The 18,816-nt window shown below is 45.0% G+C and overlaps 1 protein-coding gene across 1 annotated transcript; it reads right to left on the reverse strand.

Moving 5' to 3' along the window:
* Window positions 1-1,587: 1,587 nt before the first annotated feature.
* Window positions 1,588-13,045, reverse strand: LOC116516644 (G protein-activated inward rectifier potassium channel 4-like). The gene is made up of 4 exons (XM_032229268.1): window positions 12,256-13,045; window positions 7,081-7,357; window positions 5,220-6,474; window positions 1,588-2,785 (listed from the first exon to the last, which is right to left on the reverse strand). Exons 2-4 carry the CDS (start codon window positions 7,294-7,296, stop codon window positions 2,430-2,432), a joined length of 1,827 nt encoding a protein of 608 aa, XP_032085159.1. The 5' UTR covers window positions 7,297-7,357; window positions 12,256-13,045; the 3' UTR covers window positions 1,588-2,429.
* Window positions 13,046-18,816: the final 5,771 nt, after the last annotated feature.

Consider the following 18,816-nt stretch of genomic DNA (forward strand, 5'->3'; position numbering starts at 1 on the left):
TTCTATTCTACTCTACTCTACTCTACTCTACTCTACTCTACTCTGTATGAACCAAAGACAAATTCCTTGTATATCCAATCACACTTGGCCAATAAAGAATTCTGTTCTATTCTGCTCTGCTCTACTCTACTCTATTATATATGCATCAAAGACAAATTCCTTGTGTATCCAATCATACTTGGCCAATAAAGAATTCTGTTCTGTTCTGTTCTATTCTATTCTATTCTATTCTATTCTACTCTACTCTACTCTACTCTACTCTACTCTACTCTACTCTACTCTACTCTACTCTGTATGAACCAAAGACAAATTCCTTGTATATCCAATCACACTTGGCTAATAAAGAATTCTGTTCTATTCTGCTCTGCTCTACTCTACTCTATTATATATGCATCAAAGACAAATTCCTTGTGTATCCAATCATACTTGGCCAATAAAGAATTCTGTTCTGTTCTATTCTATTCTATTCTATTCTATTCTATTCTACTCTACTCTACTCTACTCTACTCTACTCTGTATGAACCAAAGACAAATTCCTTGTATATCCAATCACACTTGGCCAATAAAGAATTCTGTTCTATTCTGCTCTGCTCTACTCTACTCTATTATATATGCATCAAAGACAAATTCCTTGTGTATCCAATCATACTTGGCCAATAAAGAATTCTGTTCTGTTCTGTTCTATTCTATTCTATTCTATTCTACTCTACTCTACTCTACTCTACTCTGTATGAACCAAAGACAAATTCCTTGTATATCCAATCACACTTGGCCAATAAAGAATTCTGTTCTATTCTGCTCTGCTCTACTCTACTCTATTATATATGCATCAAAGACAAATTCCTTGTGTATCCAATCATACTTGGCCAATAAAGAATTCTGTTCTGTTCTGTTCTGTTCTATTCTATTCTATTCTATTCTATTCTATTCTATTCTATTCTACTCTACTCTACTCTACTCTACTCTACTCTACTCTACTCTACTCTACTCTACTCTGTATGAACCAAAGACAAATTCCTTGTATATCCAATCACACTTGGCCAATAAAGAATTCTGTTCTATTCTGCTCTGCTCTACTCTACTCTATTATATATGCATCAAAGACAAATTCCTTGTGTATCCAATCATACTTGGCCAATAAAGAATTCTGTTCTGTTCTGTTCTATTCTATTCTATTCTATTCTATTCTACTCTACTCTACTCTACTCTACTCTACTCTACTCTACTCTACTCTACTCTGTATGAACCAAAGACAAATTCCTTGTATATCCAATCACACTTGGCCAATAAAGAATTCTGTTCTATTCTGCTCTGCTCTACTCTACTCTATTATATATGCATCAAAGACAAATTCCTTGTGTATCCAATCATACTTGGCCAATAAAGAATTCTATTCTGTTCTGCTCTGCTTTACTCCATTGGCCAAGGCAATTTCTCCAAATATCTCAGGATGCTCATCACTGAGCTATGGAGCCACGGAACACTGCAGGCAGGGAGACCCAGTAAAGACCTGCCTCAATGAGTAGCAATTGACTAAGAGACGTAACACAAGGGACACACTCTGTGGCTCCAAAGTGCTGTGCAAGAAGGAACTTTATTGCTTCCCGGGGGGTGGGGGGGTTTGGAGGGGGTCCTCTCCCATTCCAGATAGCCTTGTGGACAAAAGCAAAGCTCGCTTAGAACAATCACACGGACCCTGCAAACAAGGACAGGAGGAGAGTTCGGGAACTAAAGGCATCAGTTCGGCAATAAATAAATAAACAAGACAAAGGTAGCAGAGGCCCAGGTGAGCCGGTGGAGAAAGGGGTTGGGGGCAACACCCACCGTGAGAGTCCCTATGGCACCATAAAAGATGAAAGACATTCATTCCTGCGGCCAGGCCAGTGGCTTGCCATGCTGCAGCGCCAGGTACGTGCCATGTGTGGGGCCCAGCAAAGAGGAGGAGGAGGACCGAGTGGGCTGCAAAACACAGGGGCCAGTTAAGCCCTGTTTTCCCCGGTGGCAAAACAAAGAAAGACCTTTCAAATAAACCGTGGACCAGCTCCACAACATTGGGCAAAAGTAATTCAACCTTTTTTTTTTTTTAAAGTGCAACAAGTTCCACACGTGCAAACTCTGCTTGCAGAAACCAGAATTCCTAGTCAATCCCTTGGGAGTGCAACGTGGACTCCGGCGTGGCTCCAACTCCGAGCAGGAAGAGGGCGGTGATGGGAGAGTTAATCCAAAGTCACGACCGGTTTAGTCGCGAGTTTTGCATCCGGATCCCGAATGGCGCCCCCCCCCTCAAGAAAAGGCCATGCTCTGCTTTCCCATTTGATTCCGCCATGGATTGCAAACACAGCCGCGCTACAAGGCCGCGATGCGCGCAGCTCTTTCTTTTCCTCCCCCGTGTGGTTTCACAGACTCCTCCGAGAGCTGGTTGGAAACGCTCAGAGTCTGGTACTCTGGTTGCGGTACTCATTGTTCCTCTGCTCCGTGAAGTTGGAGAGGCTCTCCTCGTTGGGGCAGCCCCCTCGTTGGGCCTCGTGGTTGGGCTCCACAGAACAGCAAGGCTGGGCCAGGTGGTCCCAGTAGAAGTTCAGCGTCGATTGCTCCTGGTTCTCCATCTCCTTCAGGTCGAAGATCTCGCGCGCGCTCAGCCGCGGTGTCTGCACCTCAAAGGTCCTCTCGAATTTGGCGTAGTCTACGTGGAAGGCACCTTTCTCCAGCGTCATGCAGGGCTCAAAACGGTGGCCCCAGAGGATTTCGTTCTCGATGTACGACGTCCTGGCTTGACAGGTCATTCCTAAAAGAAGAGGAAATGTGAAAAGGCAAAGCGAAGCTGGGAGGTATAGAACGAATTTAGCATTCGTGGTGTAGGAAGCCGAGGGGAGGAGGAGACAAATGTGTTATCAGTCTGGCATCCCTTCGCACGCACGAAAGATCTAAATCCAACCCACCTTGAATTCCATTGGCTCTTATTTACCACCAATTGTCTCTGAACCAGTGGGGGAATGTTTTTTTACTACTGGTTCTGTGGGCGTGGCTTGGTGTGGCTTAGTGGGTGTGGCTTAGTAGGCGTGGCAGGGGAAGAATACTGCAAAATCTCCATTCCCTCCCCACTCTGGGGCCAGCCAGAAATGGTACTTGCTGGTTCCCCAAACTATTCAAACTTTCCGCTACCGGTTCTCCAGAACCTGTCACAACCTGCTGGGTTTCACCCCTGCTCTGAACGTTAGTAGTTCAGATTTTTGTAGGGAGTTTAAGCTTACAAACAAACCTTGATATGCATTTGAACTGCCGGGATTTCTGGATTTCCTTGGGGCCGGACAGATTGTTAACGCTCATGGGCTTTCCTTTTTGATTTCATAATAGCAATAGCAATAGCAGTTTGACTTATATACAGCTTCATAGGGCTTTCAGCCCTCTCTAAGCGGTTTACAGAGTCAGCATATCGCCCCCAACAACAGTCTGGGTCCTCATTTCACCCACCTCGGAAGGATGGAAGGCTGAATCAACCTTTGAGCCGGTGAGATTAGAACCTCTGAACTGCAGATAAGAGTCAGCTGAAGTGGCCTGCAGTACTGCACCCTAACCACTGCGCCACCTCGGCTCTATAACCCACATTCTGCTCGGAAATTTCAATGAATCCAATCCAGCAGCGCTACAGCCCCTCACTTCCTGATGAGTTTCCAAACAATTAAAGGTGTTGCTGCTAATATTTGGAGCCTTAGGTGGTGTATTTTCCGTCCTCTCATCCTGGCTCAAGAACTGCCAGGCTGGAGAAAATCCCCCCTCCCCGAAGGGTGATTTGTTTGGTCGGCACTGAGCAGATTAGGAAAAAAAAAAACCCCAGGCACTTGTGGGTTATGCAATGCCGTCTGGGGAAAGAAATCGTGGCTTAGTACAATATGCAACACCCGTGCAAAGGATGTGCGTGTGTGGCGGGCAACTGCATTATGCATGGATTGGGTGCAACACGGAATAAAATGGGGAATTAAGAAATGGCACCAGAGATGCCCCTAAAATCAACATGGACTCTGGAAAGAGTGCAGAGAAGAGCAAGAAAGAGGATTAGGGGACCGGAGACTGAAACCTATGAAGAACGGTTGCAGGAACTGGGTGTGTCTAGTTTAATGAAAAGAAGGACTAGGGGAGACAGGATAGCAGTCTTCCAATCTCTCAGGGGTTGCCACAAAGAAGAGGGAGTCAAACTATTCTCCAAGGCACCTGAGGGTAGAACAAGAAGCAATGGGTAGAAACTAATCAAGGAGAGAAGCAACCTGAAACTAAGGAGAAATTTCCTGACATTTAGAACAATTAGTGGCACAACTTGCCTCCGGAAGTTGTGGGTGTGCCAACACTGGAGGTTTTTAAGAGATTGGACAGTCGGGGGAGGGAAGGTTGGGGGGGAGAGGGGGAGGGAGGGAGGTTTGACGAGGGGTGTTAGATTTTAATGTAATATGATTGCACATGTATACTGCCTTCTCTTATTTTTTCTTTAGAACTAGGATATGTTAAGTATATTGTTATGGAAGTATAAATACCATCAACATAGAATGGAGTTTGCTCAGAAGCGGAAATACACCAATGAGAGGAAGAGTGGGAAACAGAAGGGAGAAGAAAGATGAGAAGAGAGGGATAGGAGAGATGGTAAGGGGGGAAGATGAGGAGGATAAGGAGGTGTGGAATGTAGAGAGAGGAGGAAGAGAAAGGAAGGGGAAGTAGAGTAGAAAAGGATGATGGAGGGAAGAAAGGAGGTAGGAGAGAGGTAGAAGAAAGAGGTGTATGGAGAGCAGAAGAGCTAATAAAGAGTCTTTATCTTTTTGGGGTGTTGATGACAAGAGGAATTGATGTAATTGCCACTTAATACAATAGGATACTGGCTATGTAATAGTATACATGTGATTGTGTGTATGTTATGAAAATGGAAAATAAAAAAGTATGTACTTCAAAGAAAAAAAGAGGTTGGACAGCCATTTATCTGAAGTGGTGTAGGTTTTCCTGCCTAAGCAGGGGTTGGACTAGAAGACCTCCAAGGCCCCTTCCAACTCCCTTCTTCTGTTACTCTGTTCTGTTATTCAACATCTGGGTTCCCTGAGGTGACATGCAGTATGAAGGCAGCTCTGAAACTTTAGAAACGCGACAGGCACGATAGGCTGCCCCAAATCCCACGTCACGCCTGAGGCTGCAGCCTACGGAGTCTTCCCCGCAGGAGGCGGGCTGTGTGACGCACTCACCTGTGGCTTCCACGATGCCTTCCAGGATGATGATGATCTCAAACTGCTCCCTCTTCAGCGCCTCTGCAGACATCTCCCAGAACGGGCTGACGTCGTTGATGATGTGGCAGATGATCTGGGGCTCCACCAGGAAGAGACGGTCCTCCCCCGTGCCGTAGCCCAGGTTCAGTTCGGATTGGTCGAGCGGGATGAACTCCCCTTCCTTGGTTTGCCTGGATTTTATGAGCTTGGCCCTTATCTTTGCGTCCACCATGTGGCTGTCCCGAAGGTCTCCGATGCGGAACATGAGGCAAAGCTTCCCATCCCGGCTGGAGATCACGCACTTCTTGCTGAAGATCAAGGTCTGGGCGCGCTTCTTGGGCCTGGAGATCTTGACAAACATGCAGCCCACCATGAGGGCGTCGATCATGGAGCCGATGATGGACTGGGCCATCAGCAAGAGGACCCCCTCGGAGCAGTTGGCGGTCACGATGCGGGAGCCGTAGCCGATGGTCCGTTGACTTTCCACCGAGAAGAGCAAGGCGGAGATGAAGTTGTCGATGTTCTCAATGCAGGACTTCCACTCGAGGTCCCCGATGTGGTTGATGTCGTCCCGTATCCAGGCGTCCATGTAATACATGACGCCGAAGACCACCCAGGTGACGATGTAGCACATGCTGAACATGAAGAGGAACCAGCGATACTTGAGGTCCACGATGGTGGTGAAAATGTCCGAGAGGAACCTCTTCTTCTCCTGGATGTTGCCGAGGTTGACTTTACACTTCCCGACTTTGGTGACGTAGCGTTGCCTCTGGTCATTGTTGTTCCTCCCGACGAACTGCCGGTCGTCTTCGATGAGTTTGCAGAGCTTGCTCTGCCCTTTCTCCGAGGCGGACATGGAGATGACGCTGCGGGTGAGGGTTTTGCTCCGAGAGGAGTGGATGATGTTGGGCACGCTGAACGCGTGCGGGGGGTACAGCTGAGCGTTGAACTCCCGCAGGAGGGAAGGGGGCAGGGGGTCGGTCCTGGAGGGCCAGCAGTATTTAGGCAATTTGTCTGTGCTGTTGGAGGAAGGAGGCTGGTGCTTGGGAGGCCCAACCGCACTGAAGCTGGCTTGTTCCACCAGGCTGAGTCTCTTCTGCAGGAGGACCGACCTGACGTTGGGGACGTGGGAACTGCAAGGGATGGGGTGGTAGTTGCAGGAGACGGCGCTTCGGTTTGCGCTCATGGCTGTGGCTGGCGGGGGTCTCTTGTCTAACGGTGTCATTATTTCAGGCTGGGGGGAGAGGAAAAAAAACAGAGGACAGGTAGTACTTGAGTTACGACCATGACTGTGCCCCAGATTTTCTGTTGCTAGGCGAGACATCGGTGGAATCTCTCCCCCTTTTACGACCTTTTTTGCCACAGCTGTTAAATGAATCTCCGCGGTCGCTAAGTTAGCAACACCATTATTAAGTGAATTTGGCTTCCCCCCCCCCCACATTGACTTTGCTGGCCAGAAGGTTGCAAAAAGGGATCCGGGACACTGATGGTCATAAGTGTGAGTCAGCTGTTAAGCATCCGAATGTAAATCCCGTGGCCCTGGGAATGCTGGCACAGTCATAAGTGTGGGAAATATATAATTGGGTATCTCCAATCTTGGCAACTTTAGGACTCGTGGACTTCAACTCCCAGCATTCCCCAGCCAGCCATGCATTGAAGTCCACAAGTTGTTGTGAAGTCCACAAGTCTTAAAGCGCTGCTGGTTGGGGGATTCTGGGAGTTGAAGTCCACAAAGTCACCATGGTTGGAGATTCCTGATCTAAGAGTCACCCTGTGTAGACTCTTCGGTTAAAGGGAATGGCGCCTAGAGGCACCTGGCAACCTCATTCAGAGCACCTACCTTCGGGGAAGAGATCCCATGGCTGTCCGTTTCCGTGGGGGGCCGTGGAAGATAAGCCAACATGTACTTCGCGGTGGGGATCTTAGCGGGAGGGATGGAATTCCTGCGGATCCTGGAGTCGTCATACTTCAGCGGCTCACCTTCGACATCGTTGTAAATGTAGGGGTTATTGTCGAGTTGCAATTCTGTATTGCTCCTGCAATTAGGAAGCACCATGGCTACTTCAGACCCTCAAATGGTCTAATCCCAAACATCGTGTTTCCGCCAAGGAGGGAGTCTTCCAGAGAAGAATAAGCCATGATTTGGGTAGCAAGGAAGAGAAAAATGGTTGTTTGAATATAGGAGATTCAAGTTCCTTTTCTTTCTTTCTTTTTTTACAAAAATAGTTTTTATTAAACATTTTTACCTTCAAAAACAGGGTGGAAATGCAACAACAAAACAAGAACATAGCAATATAAAAAATAGTTATACAGCCTTCTGTATCGGCGTTCATGCTTAGCCTTTGTAGTTCTCCATTCTCCGTCGCCTTCCTATCGGTTTTAACCTCTGTAATCGTGTAATAACAGTTGTACTAACACTTGTAATAATATTAATTGTTCGTATCACCTTTGTGTTTACATTGTGGTCAATACTTTTAAGTTTGATAGTAATTAGTAACTTTGGTTAATTTTTATTCAATACTAGTTTAGAAAAAAAGAAAAAAGAAACTTCTATTCCCTGTTTGGGCTTCTGCTTTCTTATTAAATTCTATTCCCTATTTTATAGAAATCCAATTCTTCTCTTTCTTTTAACTCTATGGTCATTTTGTCCATTTCTGCACATCCGCGTATCTTTCTAACTATTGTTTCATCTGTGGGTATATTGATTTGTTCAATTTAATTCTCTTTTTCATTCAGTTTTTGAATCGAGATTTACGATTCTTTACTCAAGAGATCAGACTTAAAAACCATTCAAACATTTCAGGTTTCATCGATTATATAGTTTGATGTAAAGAAAGCAGGAAGGATATAAAACAAACCAGAGATGGGTGAATGAAGAACCTAAGTAAACAAAGCATTAAAATGGGGCAGAATAAATTTGAATTTTGTTTTTAAATTTCAGTTCCAACTCTCTTATCAATGCCCCAAATGGGAGCCGAGGGATGTGAAACTTTCACTATAGCAACAAACATTTGCATCTGGAAAAGCTACACAGAGTTTTGAAGTCTTCCTGGTAATTAGGACGTTTCTAACATTTGTTTGTCCAATTCCAACAACTATTATGCACTGATGGATTCGTAGGGCCTCAGCCACTGCGTACAATAATTAAGTAGCGCATCAACCTATTCTTTTTTTCTTGTTGTAAATATGTTTTATTTTCCATTTTCATTTTCGTACAGTCACACATATACTGTACAGAACTGGGGCCATATAACATTAAACAATAAACACCGCCATTCCTCTTGTCAATAATACCCCCCAAAATAAAAACCCAATGTACCTCTTCGACCCTCCATACACCTCTTTCTTTCGCCCCCCTCCAACTTTCCATCTTCCCTCCAACATTCCCCTCTACCCTACTTCCCCTCCCCCTCTACCACTCCTCTCTCCCGATACACTCCCTCCCTTCCTTCTCCCCCTCCCTCCAGTCCTCTCTCCCACCCTCTCTACCCCTCTTTCTTCTATCCCTCTACTCCTCCCTTCGGTGTATTTCTACAATCTATCAATATATTCAGCTTGTCCTATTTTTACAGTGAAATTAAAGAGCAACAGTATACAAGTGCAATTGTGTTACTTTAAAATCTAGCACATACTATATATCCACCCTCCCCCCTAAGACCCTACCTCCCTTCCCCCCCCCCCCCCCCGACTTCCCAGTCATCAACCTATTGAGGGACCTATTGGTTCCTGGGGCTCTTGAACTATCAAGAGCACCAAATAAGAAGGTAGGATTGTCCTACTGCCGTAGAAGACACAGAAGGAAGTTCAAGTTGAATGGAATGGACTTGGAGGTCAACGTTCAAATACACCCATGTAAACTCGGAGCATCTACAAGTCTGATATCCCAATTTTATCCCAGAAACACCATTCTAAAATAAGAGTGCTAAATACTCGTCTTCTGAGGCAGATTAGGCTGTCAATCCGGATAACTGTCCACTCACCTGCAGAGCAAGAAGTGGAGAAGCAGGGGACTTTCAAAGTAACGATAGGTTGCTTATATCTCTGCCTACCTCGCTGGGGTAGCAGGGATCCCCCAGGCTGAAAGAGACTGGATCCTAAGCGGTCCAAAACCATTAATTTTGAAAGTAGTTTTTTTTTTAAATAATGTTATTTTTTTAAATGTTAATGTTAATGTAATTTTTTAAAATAATGTTAATTTTTAAATAACGTTGGGAATTTAACATGTTAATGATTGGGGAAGGGGAATTTGTGAGATATTTTCTGGGAAGAAGAAATAGGGTAAACAACTGGAAAAAACTGTAAAAAATGGTGAAATACAGGTGTTCGGTGATGTGTAAAAATTGAATAAGAAATGATAAAGAACTACGTAAAGAGAACAATACTGTTGAAGTGGGAATAGAAAGCTACGGCGATAAATGATTCATTTAAAAATGATAACGATGAATTAATAGTAATTAGTTAAAGACCAAAAAAAAAAAAAAAGATCTTCAGCAATGATATGTAAGATTAAATGGATTAAGGGGGAAAGATAAAGCATTATATAAAAGAGAGGAATATTGATAAAAGTGGCAAGATTAAAATATATTGAAATACATTTATAGTTATAAACGTGATGTATAAGATGTGACTTGGTTAACACTCTGTTCCTAAAGTATATGTATGATGGAAATTAAGAAAAAATTGCAATAAAACTTCTTTAAAAAATAATCTGGAAAGAACATGAGGTTTCCCTCCCTAGTTTTAAATGATTTGGGGGGGGGGGGGGGGCGCTACAGTTTTCCTGTGCTTGGATACATGGGTTCAAAGTTGCATCGAGTTGTCGACGGGTTGAAATAATGGGCTTAAATGGGTTTGGTCACACCGGGTGAGAGGATGGGAAGATGGATTTTATATAACCTCCCCTTGCATTTTACTGAGCTGTGTTCTCCCTTTGTCCAGCTGCCCATCTCAAACCAGTGACAGTGAGTGACAGTGAAGAGCAGATGGCAAAACCAATTTCGGGCCGGAAGAGCAGTTCACAGATGGTGAAGGCAGGAGATTCTCCTCTCTCTTCCTCTGGGCACGTGCCAAATGAGGAAGAGGGGGCAGGATCCCTCTTCACGGAGGGACGGAGTCATCCAGCACTCAGGCAGACACACAAATGTCTTTTTTCTTTGCATGTAACATGTAAAATACACATACACAAAACTTAGACATACACCACATTTACACAATACAATACGAACAGGAGCTTCCTGTTCTTTCTAATAGCAATTGCCAATCGATATCGCTCACCTTATTTCCCCTTCTATTATATTTCATTTGTATTTCACCATTCTTAACCCTCTTATCTTACTCCTCTGTCTGCTATATTGGCTGATTATCTCTAGTAAGTTTAAACCACTTGGATACATATATATGTGTGTTAATTCAACAACTATTTTTGGGCTTTGTTGTCTTCCTTCATTAATCCTTGTTTCTTTCCTCCATCCACCTACACCATTTATCCCATATCTGGTAGTTTTCTGTTTCTCCTTTTCCCTGGATTTCTTTTGTTAATTTGTCCATTTCAGCACAGCCCATCACCTTTCTTCTTATTTCATCTTGGCTTGGAATTAATTTGTTTTCCCATTTCTGGGCAAAGGCAATCCTTGCCGCCGTAATTATATGTAATATTCAATACTGAATTTCTTTTTTATATTTCACACTCATTATTCCTAACAAAAAAAAAACTTCAGGTTTCAACAGCTGTTATTACCTCTAGCCACTTTTTGATCCTTTTCCAAAAAATTTTAGCCTCCTCACAGGTCCACCATAAGTGGTAGCATGTTCCATGTATTGATTCACATTTCCAGCATTTTGGGGAGGAATTTGTTGAGATTTTAGCTAACCTTGTTGGTGCCAGGTGCCATCTGCAAAACATTTTGTACTGGTTTTCCTTGTATGCAACTGATGGTGTCATTTTTAAGTTTGTTTCCCAAATTTTTTTCCCATTTATCCAATTCAATATTGTAGCCAAAGTTCTGTGCAAGTTTTTGCTCCTTTTTAATTTCTGTACCCTGCCTTCCTTTGGATTTATTTGGGGCGAGAGCTTTCCTGGGCTGGGTGAGGAAGTCCCCCACTCCCCAATAAAACCCCAAAGCAAAATTTCTTGAGGAAAGGAAATAAGAGATTGCGGTTTTATGAACTCCACCCGAAGGAGCTGGGACGATACGGCTGCTTGGGCTACACACAGGGAACCAGGTCACACCGAGGGCCTGGAGTTTTGGGAGGCTCTGGGACGGTGTCCAGTCTGGTCTTCCCTGCCGGGTTGCCTCCCTTGTGTAGGGACGGCAACTGTCAGAAGGTGCAGCTGAGAGAATTCTGGAAAATGGTGGCGCCAACAGAGTCAGGAGGCTTCAGATGGGGCAGAGCTGACACAAACCATCCCCGGGTGAGCTCTGCATTTTGCCCCAGCTGAAGTTTTCGGAGATTCCTCAAGGACAACATGGACGAAGGAACGGCCATTTTGGGCTGAGGAGAAGGCAAACTTAAAGGAGTCAAAGCTCGGCTTCCAGAGGTATCCCCAGCGCACGAGTAACTCTCTTTACTCGGGGGGGGAGGGGTGTCAATGGAGATCCAGGGGGAAGGGTAAATGGGGGAGAGATAGAGATCCTCACCCTTCTCCTTCCTGACTAAAGGATTGACTACCACAAATACAAGGAATTGCCGGGGGAACGCTAGATTGGAAGGATCTGTCTTTGGAAGGAGGAACCAAAGAATAGACTTCTTAATTGGCCACGTATGACTGGACACACAAGGAATTTGTCTTCGGTGCATAAGCTCTCCGTGTACATCGAAGATATAAGTGATAAACCATGATCCTAGTCATCATAAACACATTCATCATGAAAAGAGATCACTTTCACCCAAACGGGTTCTAAATTGAAAGGAATCAGGAAGCAAGATCACATATATTGATTTACATGCCGAAGAACGGCCCCTTCAGTCCATAATCTCTACTCTAGGCATGGTTGGTGTTGAAAGGTGTACCTACCTCATGTTTGCTGCAGGATGGGACCAGAGGGACAGGTCGAGGAGCTCCAAAGTTACTGGGAGGCCTTCTTGTTACGCAGAATCTGTCGTGATGGTCTTTCCTGGGGGCTCCTGAGCCCTCCAGATGGGCTCAAGAGCAGAGCTTCAGGTTAAGCCGCGTCCCTCTCCCTGAAAGGTTCCCACGCATCCTGGGAGGGTAAGCCATCTCTCTCTCCCCCATTCGGAGCCTTCAACATTCGCAGGAGTGAGGAAGGGAGCCCGAAAACCGCCTTTCAATTCAGCCTTGCAAGGAGAAGGTCACCAGTTAATCTGCTTCAATGACAGGCAGAATTATCTCAAGATGATTTAATCAGAGGGACGGGGTGAGGAGGAGGAGGAGGAGGAGGAGGAGGAGGAGAGCTGGGTGGGAGACTTGGGTGCCCACAGGGTTAATCCGCCAACACTTCCGTCCTGGCGAGAGACGTCTATGGAGAGAGGAACCCAATTCTGCCCAGGCTTCTTTCCAAGAGATGTGGGACACAGAAAAATGCTAAGACTCTGTGAGAATGACAGCCTATGGGAAAGGAAACACCGGGAATAACAACAACAATAACAACAACAATAATTCAAAGATACAAAAATCCACTGACAACCCAAACTGCCAACTTTGCAATAACGAAGTCGAAACTGTTTCTCATTTAATATGTGAATCCAGCAAAATCTCACACACTGAGTACAAAGCAAGACACGACCGAGTTGCTAAATTAATCCACTGGTCATTATGTAAAAAATACGACTTACCTCTATCCAGAAAGTCATGGGAACATAAAGTGGAAAAAGTTACCGAAAATGAGAAGGTGAAGATCTTGTGGGACTTTCAAATACAGACGGATCGTCATTTGGAACACAACACGCCAGATATTATGGTTGTCGAGGGCTGAAATGTACAATTTATTGACATCGTCGTTCCAGGAGATGCCAGAGTCAGAAAAAAAAAATAGAAAAAATAATGAAATATCGCGCGACCTGGCCATCGAAACTACACGGCTGTGGATGAAGCATGTAACAGTGATACCCATTGTCATTGGGGCACTTGGCACCATGTCCAAGAATTTTACAAGATACATTTCCTTTCCCCTCCTTGGGTTTGTGCGCCACCCTGAGTCCCTCCGGGAATAGGGCGGCATATAAATAAAATGAAACTCAAACTCATCAACAAATTGCAGCTTCCTGCAATAACACCAGCGGAACTGCAAAAAACTGCGCTACTCGGGACATCGTATATTTTAAGAAGGTCCTTGGTTGATACCTAGGACGCTGGCAGCAAACAGTCTCAACCATTAGCACCAGTCAATGGTATTTGTGATGCACTTTTGAACGTTCAGTTGGCTGAGTTTCACGTTTAATGAATAAAGAATATAATAATGATAGAGAATACAAGGAAAGCTGGAGAGGAAAACTGGATTTCACCCTGGGTTTCATCTCCTCCACCTGGAAAATTTCCTGAAAAACTCCTGTGGAGAGATTAAAAGTCTAATTTTACACCTACACCTACCTATCAAGGCATTTAAGGAGACGCACACCCAGGCAAGGCTGGGCAGAAGAAAAACCAGTTAGCCGAAACGCTTGAGCCTAATCCCCAGGTGGAGTTCCAGGGAGAACGTTGGAATGACAAAACCGCAAAGTGGTGAAAACTTGGGTGAAAGACAACGGTAGGCTGAGGAGCCCCGTGGAGCTCCCCGTGACTTTGCCTCTCACCAAGGACCGTCTCACAACTTCTGGCAGGCCACCTGGCCAGGCCCCAAGCCAGCATCCAGGTATGACCACCGTTGTAATTTGCAAAGGCCTCGTTGTCCTCACTCGGACAATTTTCCCTGCTAAACTCTTAAAACAAGCAAATCAAGCCCATCCCTGAATATGGGGAACAGAATGGCCACCTTCCTTCCCCAATGTCACCAGCGTCATAATTTCAACCCTCTGGGGGATGATCCCTCGTCCTGCAAGGATCCTTCACAGGAAAGAACCTGTCCTCAGAAAGGTTTAAGAGGATCCATCAGAAATAAAGCGAAGCCTCCATTCTGTCAAAATTAATATTTGGGGAGGAGAGAAGATTCTGGGACGGTAGGAGACGAAGTCTTCACCTCTTAGAGTTGAGAGACCGTGTTCTAGAAATTCCTTGACTTTGCCCAGATATGAAATGGAGCAGTGTTTCTCTTTTTCTACATTTTTTATTTTTATTATATGAAATATAAAATACCCCCAAAAAAGGGAAATTAAAGGAAGGCAAGGGAGCGGGGGAAAGTGGGTGTGAGATACAAGGGGAACGAGAAAAAGAAAGAAAAGGAGGCATTGACTTCCAACTCTTCCTAGCAGAGAACAAGAGAAACAAATTCCAGCCTCATTTTTTTTGCTTTTACACATTGATATATTATGAGCCATTCCTATAACACTAAATCTTTCTAATCAACAAAACCAAAGTTTTATATTTTTTGTTCTCCACAAGCACAAGTGATATCCAAATAAAATATATATTTTCCTCTTTAAATAAAGCGATCAAGTTACCCATTCCTGCTTTCATCTTCCTTGCTACGGAAATAACCTGTATTTCTATTTGCGCCTAGTCATCTTTACTACAAACATTTTTATTTACAAAATTCATTGCGCTCTTTCAAATTGTTTGTCCTAAAAATAAAAAAGATGGAGCAGTATTAGCAATAGCAATAGCAATAGCAATAGCAATAGCAGTTAGACTTATATACTGCTTCATAGGGCTTTCAGCCCTCTCTAAGCGGTTTACAGAGTCAGCATATCTCCCCCAACAACAATCCGGGTCCTCATTTTACCCACCTCGGAAGGATGGAAGGCTGAGCCAACCTTGAGCCGGTGAGATTTGAACCGTCGAACTGCAGAACTGCAGTCAGCTGAAGTAGCCTGCAGTGCTGCATTTAACCACTGCGCCACCTCGGCTCTTGAGGTATTGATCCTAAGAAGTCGCCATGCCGGGCGAGGCCACCATTTTGTCAGCCATTTTTCCTTTTCTCTTCCCACCTGGCGGCCTTTCAGCGGGAGAAGCCTTTGGGCCCTGAGACTGGGATGGGGTGTTTGGGGCGCCCTATTGCCCCACCTCAGCCCAGACCAACAGGAAGGACTTAGGCAACGCACTTGAGCAATTTATGCGTCAGGACAGGGAGTCAGCAAAGTGGGTGGAATGGGACGGATGCCTCCTGCCCCATGCATAGTCAGTCTCCAAGGACCAGTATTTTGCCCTGGAGCATTCGTGCCAATCGAGATGCTGCTAATGGCTTTAATATTAAATCCTGTCCGGTTTAGTAAGGTGGCCAGCCAAAAGTATGGCAACACTTAGGTAAGAAAAACCCAAGGGACACATATAAACTGGGCGAAACCAGGCTTAATAGCAGTGACTGTGAGAGGAATCTTGGAGTCTTAGTGGACAACCAGCTAAATGTGGACCAATACAATCCTAAGTTGTATTAACGGTTCCACCACAAAACCGCGGAGGACAAAATCGTGCTCGACGAAAGCGCGCATTTGACGTCATCACAGTGCGACGAAAACATCGCGCTGTGATCGAAAAATGTAAAAATAAAGCGAAAACCTTACCCTAACCCCCCCAAACCTAACCCTAAACCTAACCCTTAACCTAACCCTAAATCTAACCCTAAACGTAACCCTTAACCTAACGCTAAACCTAACGCTAACCCTTAACCTAACACTAAACGTAACCCTAACGCTCTAAACCTAACCCTAACCCTTAACCTAACCCTAACCCTAAATCTAACCCTTACCTTTATGTGAATCGGCTTGCTTTAATTTTAATTTTATTTCAATTTTTAATTTTTTTCGTTGCGCTGTGATGACGTCAAATGCGCGCTTTCGTCGAGCACGATTTTGTCCTCCGCGGTTTTGACGGGTCACGGTATTAACAGAGGGATACACTCAAGATCAAGGGAGGTGCTAATACCACTCTATAAAACCCTAGTAAGACCACATCTAGAATTCTGCATCCAGTTTTGGCCACCACACTAAAAAAGATGTGGAGACTCTAGAAAGAGTGCAGAGAAGAGGAACAAAGATGATGAAGGGACTGGAGGCTAAAACATCCGATGAACGGTTGCAGGAACTGGGCATGGCTGGTCTAGTGAAGAGAAGGACCAGAGGAGACAGGATAACATCTTTCAATACTTGAAATACTCCTCCTCCTACAGAGAGGAGGAGGTCAAGCTATTCTCCAAAGCACCTGAAGGCCAAGCAAGGAATAATAATGGATGGAAACTGACCAGGGAGAGATTCAACCTGGAAATAAGGAGGAACTTTCTGACTGTGGAAAACAATCATCCCATGGAACAGAAGTTGCCTTGGGAAGTTGTGAGGGCTTCATCACTGGAGGCTTTCAAGAGGAGACTGGACTGCCATCTGTCAGAAATGGTGTAGTGTCTCATGCTTGAGGGGGGGGTTTGACTAGATGACCTACAAGGTCCTTTCCAACTCTGTCAATATGTTAAGAACATTTTTTGCAACGAAACATGGAGAGAGGCCTGGATGAGGCAGAACGGTGAGCTTGGATGCTCTACTAATGTCTGATTGAAGGAACCTGCGCAAGAGGCAATAGAGACTGCTCATCCTCTGGAGTTGGAAGTCTTGCAAGACTCCTGGAGGTCCTCAGCAGCCCCTCCTGACCAGGAGTCCACCTGGTTAGGGGGAAAGAGGAATCGACCCAAGGGTGCAGCTTTACAATCCCTTCTGGGGGGATTTCCCAGCTTCAGTTGGGATTTCCTTCTCCAGGACAGCTGCCCTCCCTCTTTCTCCACCTCAAGGCAAGAGGTCTCCATTGCTGGTTGCTGCCAAACCAAATTCCAGCTCCTGAAATAAACACCAGCCAGAGCTTCAAATCGCCAGGAACAAAGACGTTTGCTGCAACATGGAAGCTGCATTCAAGGGATATCAGAAACCACTTTGCATCTGGTGCAGGGTGTGTGTGTGTGGGGGGGGGGGAGCTAAAGACGCTGTGAAGTCATGGCCAAGCACTGTTCTAAATCCAGGTGCCAGAGAAGAGAAAGCCACCAAGCGGTACTCAAACCTTCTCGGGGAAGCCTCAAAATAGCAGTAGTTAACCCGCTGGTTATATATAGTCTCTGAGCCTCTGTTGTAAACGGCTCAAGGTTTATTAATACACCCAGGAAATCTTAATTACTTTGACGGTGCTCTCCGGGAACAAGTGGCAAGTGGGCGTTTGCTGCCACCTTAAGCTTCATTCTGCCAAGGGAGCTTTTTCCACTTTCTTTGTTGTTTGTTTTAAAGACATTTCGCTTCTCGTCCAAGAAGCTTCTTCGGCTCATTGGAGAAGCTTCTTGGATCAGCTGAAGAGCAGAGCTGAAGAAGCTTGTTGGATGGGAAACAAAATGTCTTCAAAGGACTTCCTGGTTTTTCTTTGAAGATGTTTCACTTCTCATCCAAGAAGCTTCTTCGGCTCATTGGAGAAGCTTCTTGGATCAGCTGAAGAGCTGAAGAGCAGAGCTGAAGAAGCTTCTTGGGTGAGAAGTGAAAGGCCTTCAAAGAAAAACAAGGAAGTCCAGTTGCCTCTTGAAAAAAGCACCTTTGGGGTAACCAGGACCTGGAGGACTGAGAATCTCCATGGATGCTTAAACTTCATTTGAAACACTCCAATGTGCAACATACCTTAATTCGTGAGAATGGGCCCTCGTAAGTCCAATGTCAATGTTTATCAACCTTAAGAGCTTTCCGATCCTCAACTCAGAGGATTCCCCAGCCAGTGCGCTGGGGGTTGAAGTCCAGGCCTTTTAACAGGCTCAACTCGGTCCTATACAGAGGGAGCTCCAGGTTGGATCATTAAAGCCGAGTTGGCTTCATCAATTATCACGGCTAATACTTGGTGGTATGGATGGTTGTGTTTGCCTGTGCCGGCTACCCTTAGAAGCAGCATTTTTGACCCAGGAACTGTCAGAGAGACCGGGATGAATGGATTTGACCCATTCTCGGCTGTTCTTGGAGTAGATCCAGAGAAGTCAATGGGATTCAAGTGTTAATTCCATTCGACTTGATTTATATATGGCTGATTTAAGCTGTCTGCTTTGTTTATCCCTCAAGATCTAGTGCTAATACTGGGTTTTCTTCTTTGCACAAATCATCCTTTGCCCTGTGAGATTTCGCAATTCGCTCATTCTGCCACTCCTGAATTCTGGACCTGAGTTTTGAGACAAACTGGTCGAGTTGACCTGAAATGCATTTTTCTTTTTTCCATCGTCACAATACATCCTGAAAGATGCCAGCCTCTCCCTTTGGTTCCGCAAACTTTTTATAGCATTCCGGTTTCTGCACTCATGTTTGAGGTGCCTCCTCCTCCTCAGAGGAGCTCGCGAGATGTGCTGGCCTCACCTGCCCAGGTCAGTTTTTCTATTTCACGGGATCTGACTGAGATTCAGAACTGTTGGAGTAACATCAGTTGTCCAGTTGTCTTTTTTCATTGTGGTTTTCAATCGGCTAAGCAGTAGCTAAAGGGAACCGGAGAGGATTTGGGCTTCGTTTTCTTTTAAAACAGGGGTGT

The sequence above is a fragment of the Thamnophis elegans genome, chromosome 13, assembly GCF_009769535.1.
Source record: "Thamnophis elegans isolate rThaEle1 chromosome 13, rThaEle1.pri, whole genome shotgun sequence".
NCBI lineage: Eukaryota > Metazoa > Chordata > Lepidosauria > Squamata > Colubridae > Thamnophis > Thamnophis elegans.

What these genes read in the sequence shown, in the direction of transcription:
- LOC116516644 (XM_032229268.1), bottom strand. Translation starts at nt 7,296, where the DNA reads ATGGTGCTTCCTAATTGCAGGAGCAATACAGAATTGCAACTCGACAAT. An exon ending in ATGGGATCTCTTCCCCGAAG is followed by an intron (nt 6,475 to 7,080) that starts GTAGGTGCTCTG and finishes CTCTCCCCCCAG; the next exon opens with CCTGAAATAATGACACCGTT. An exon ending in AGGCATCGTGGAAGCCACAG is followed by an intron (nt 2,786 to 5,219) that starts GTGAGTGCGTCA and finishes CTCTTCTTTTAG; the next exon opens with GAATGACCTGTCAAGCCAGG.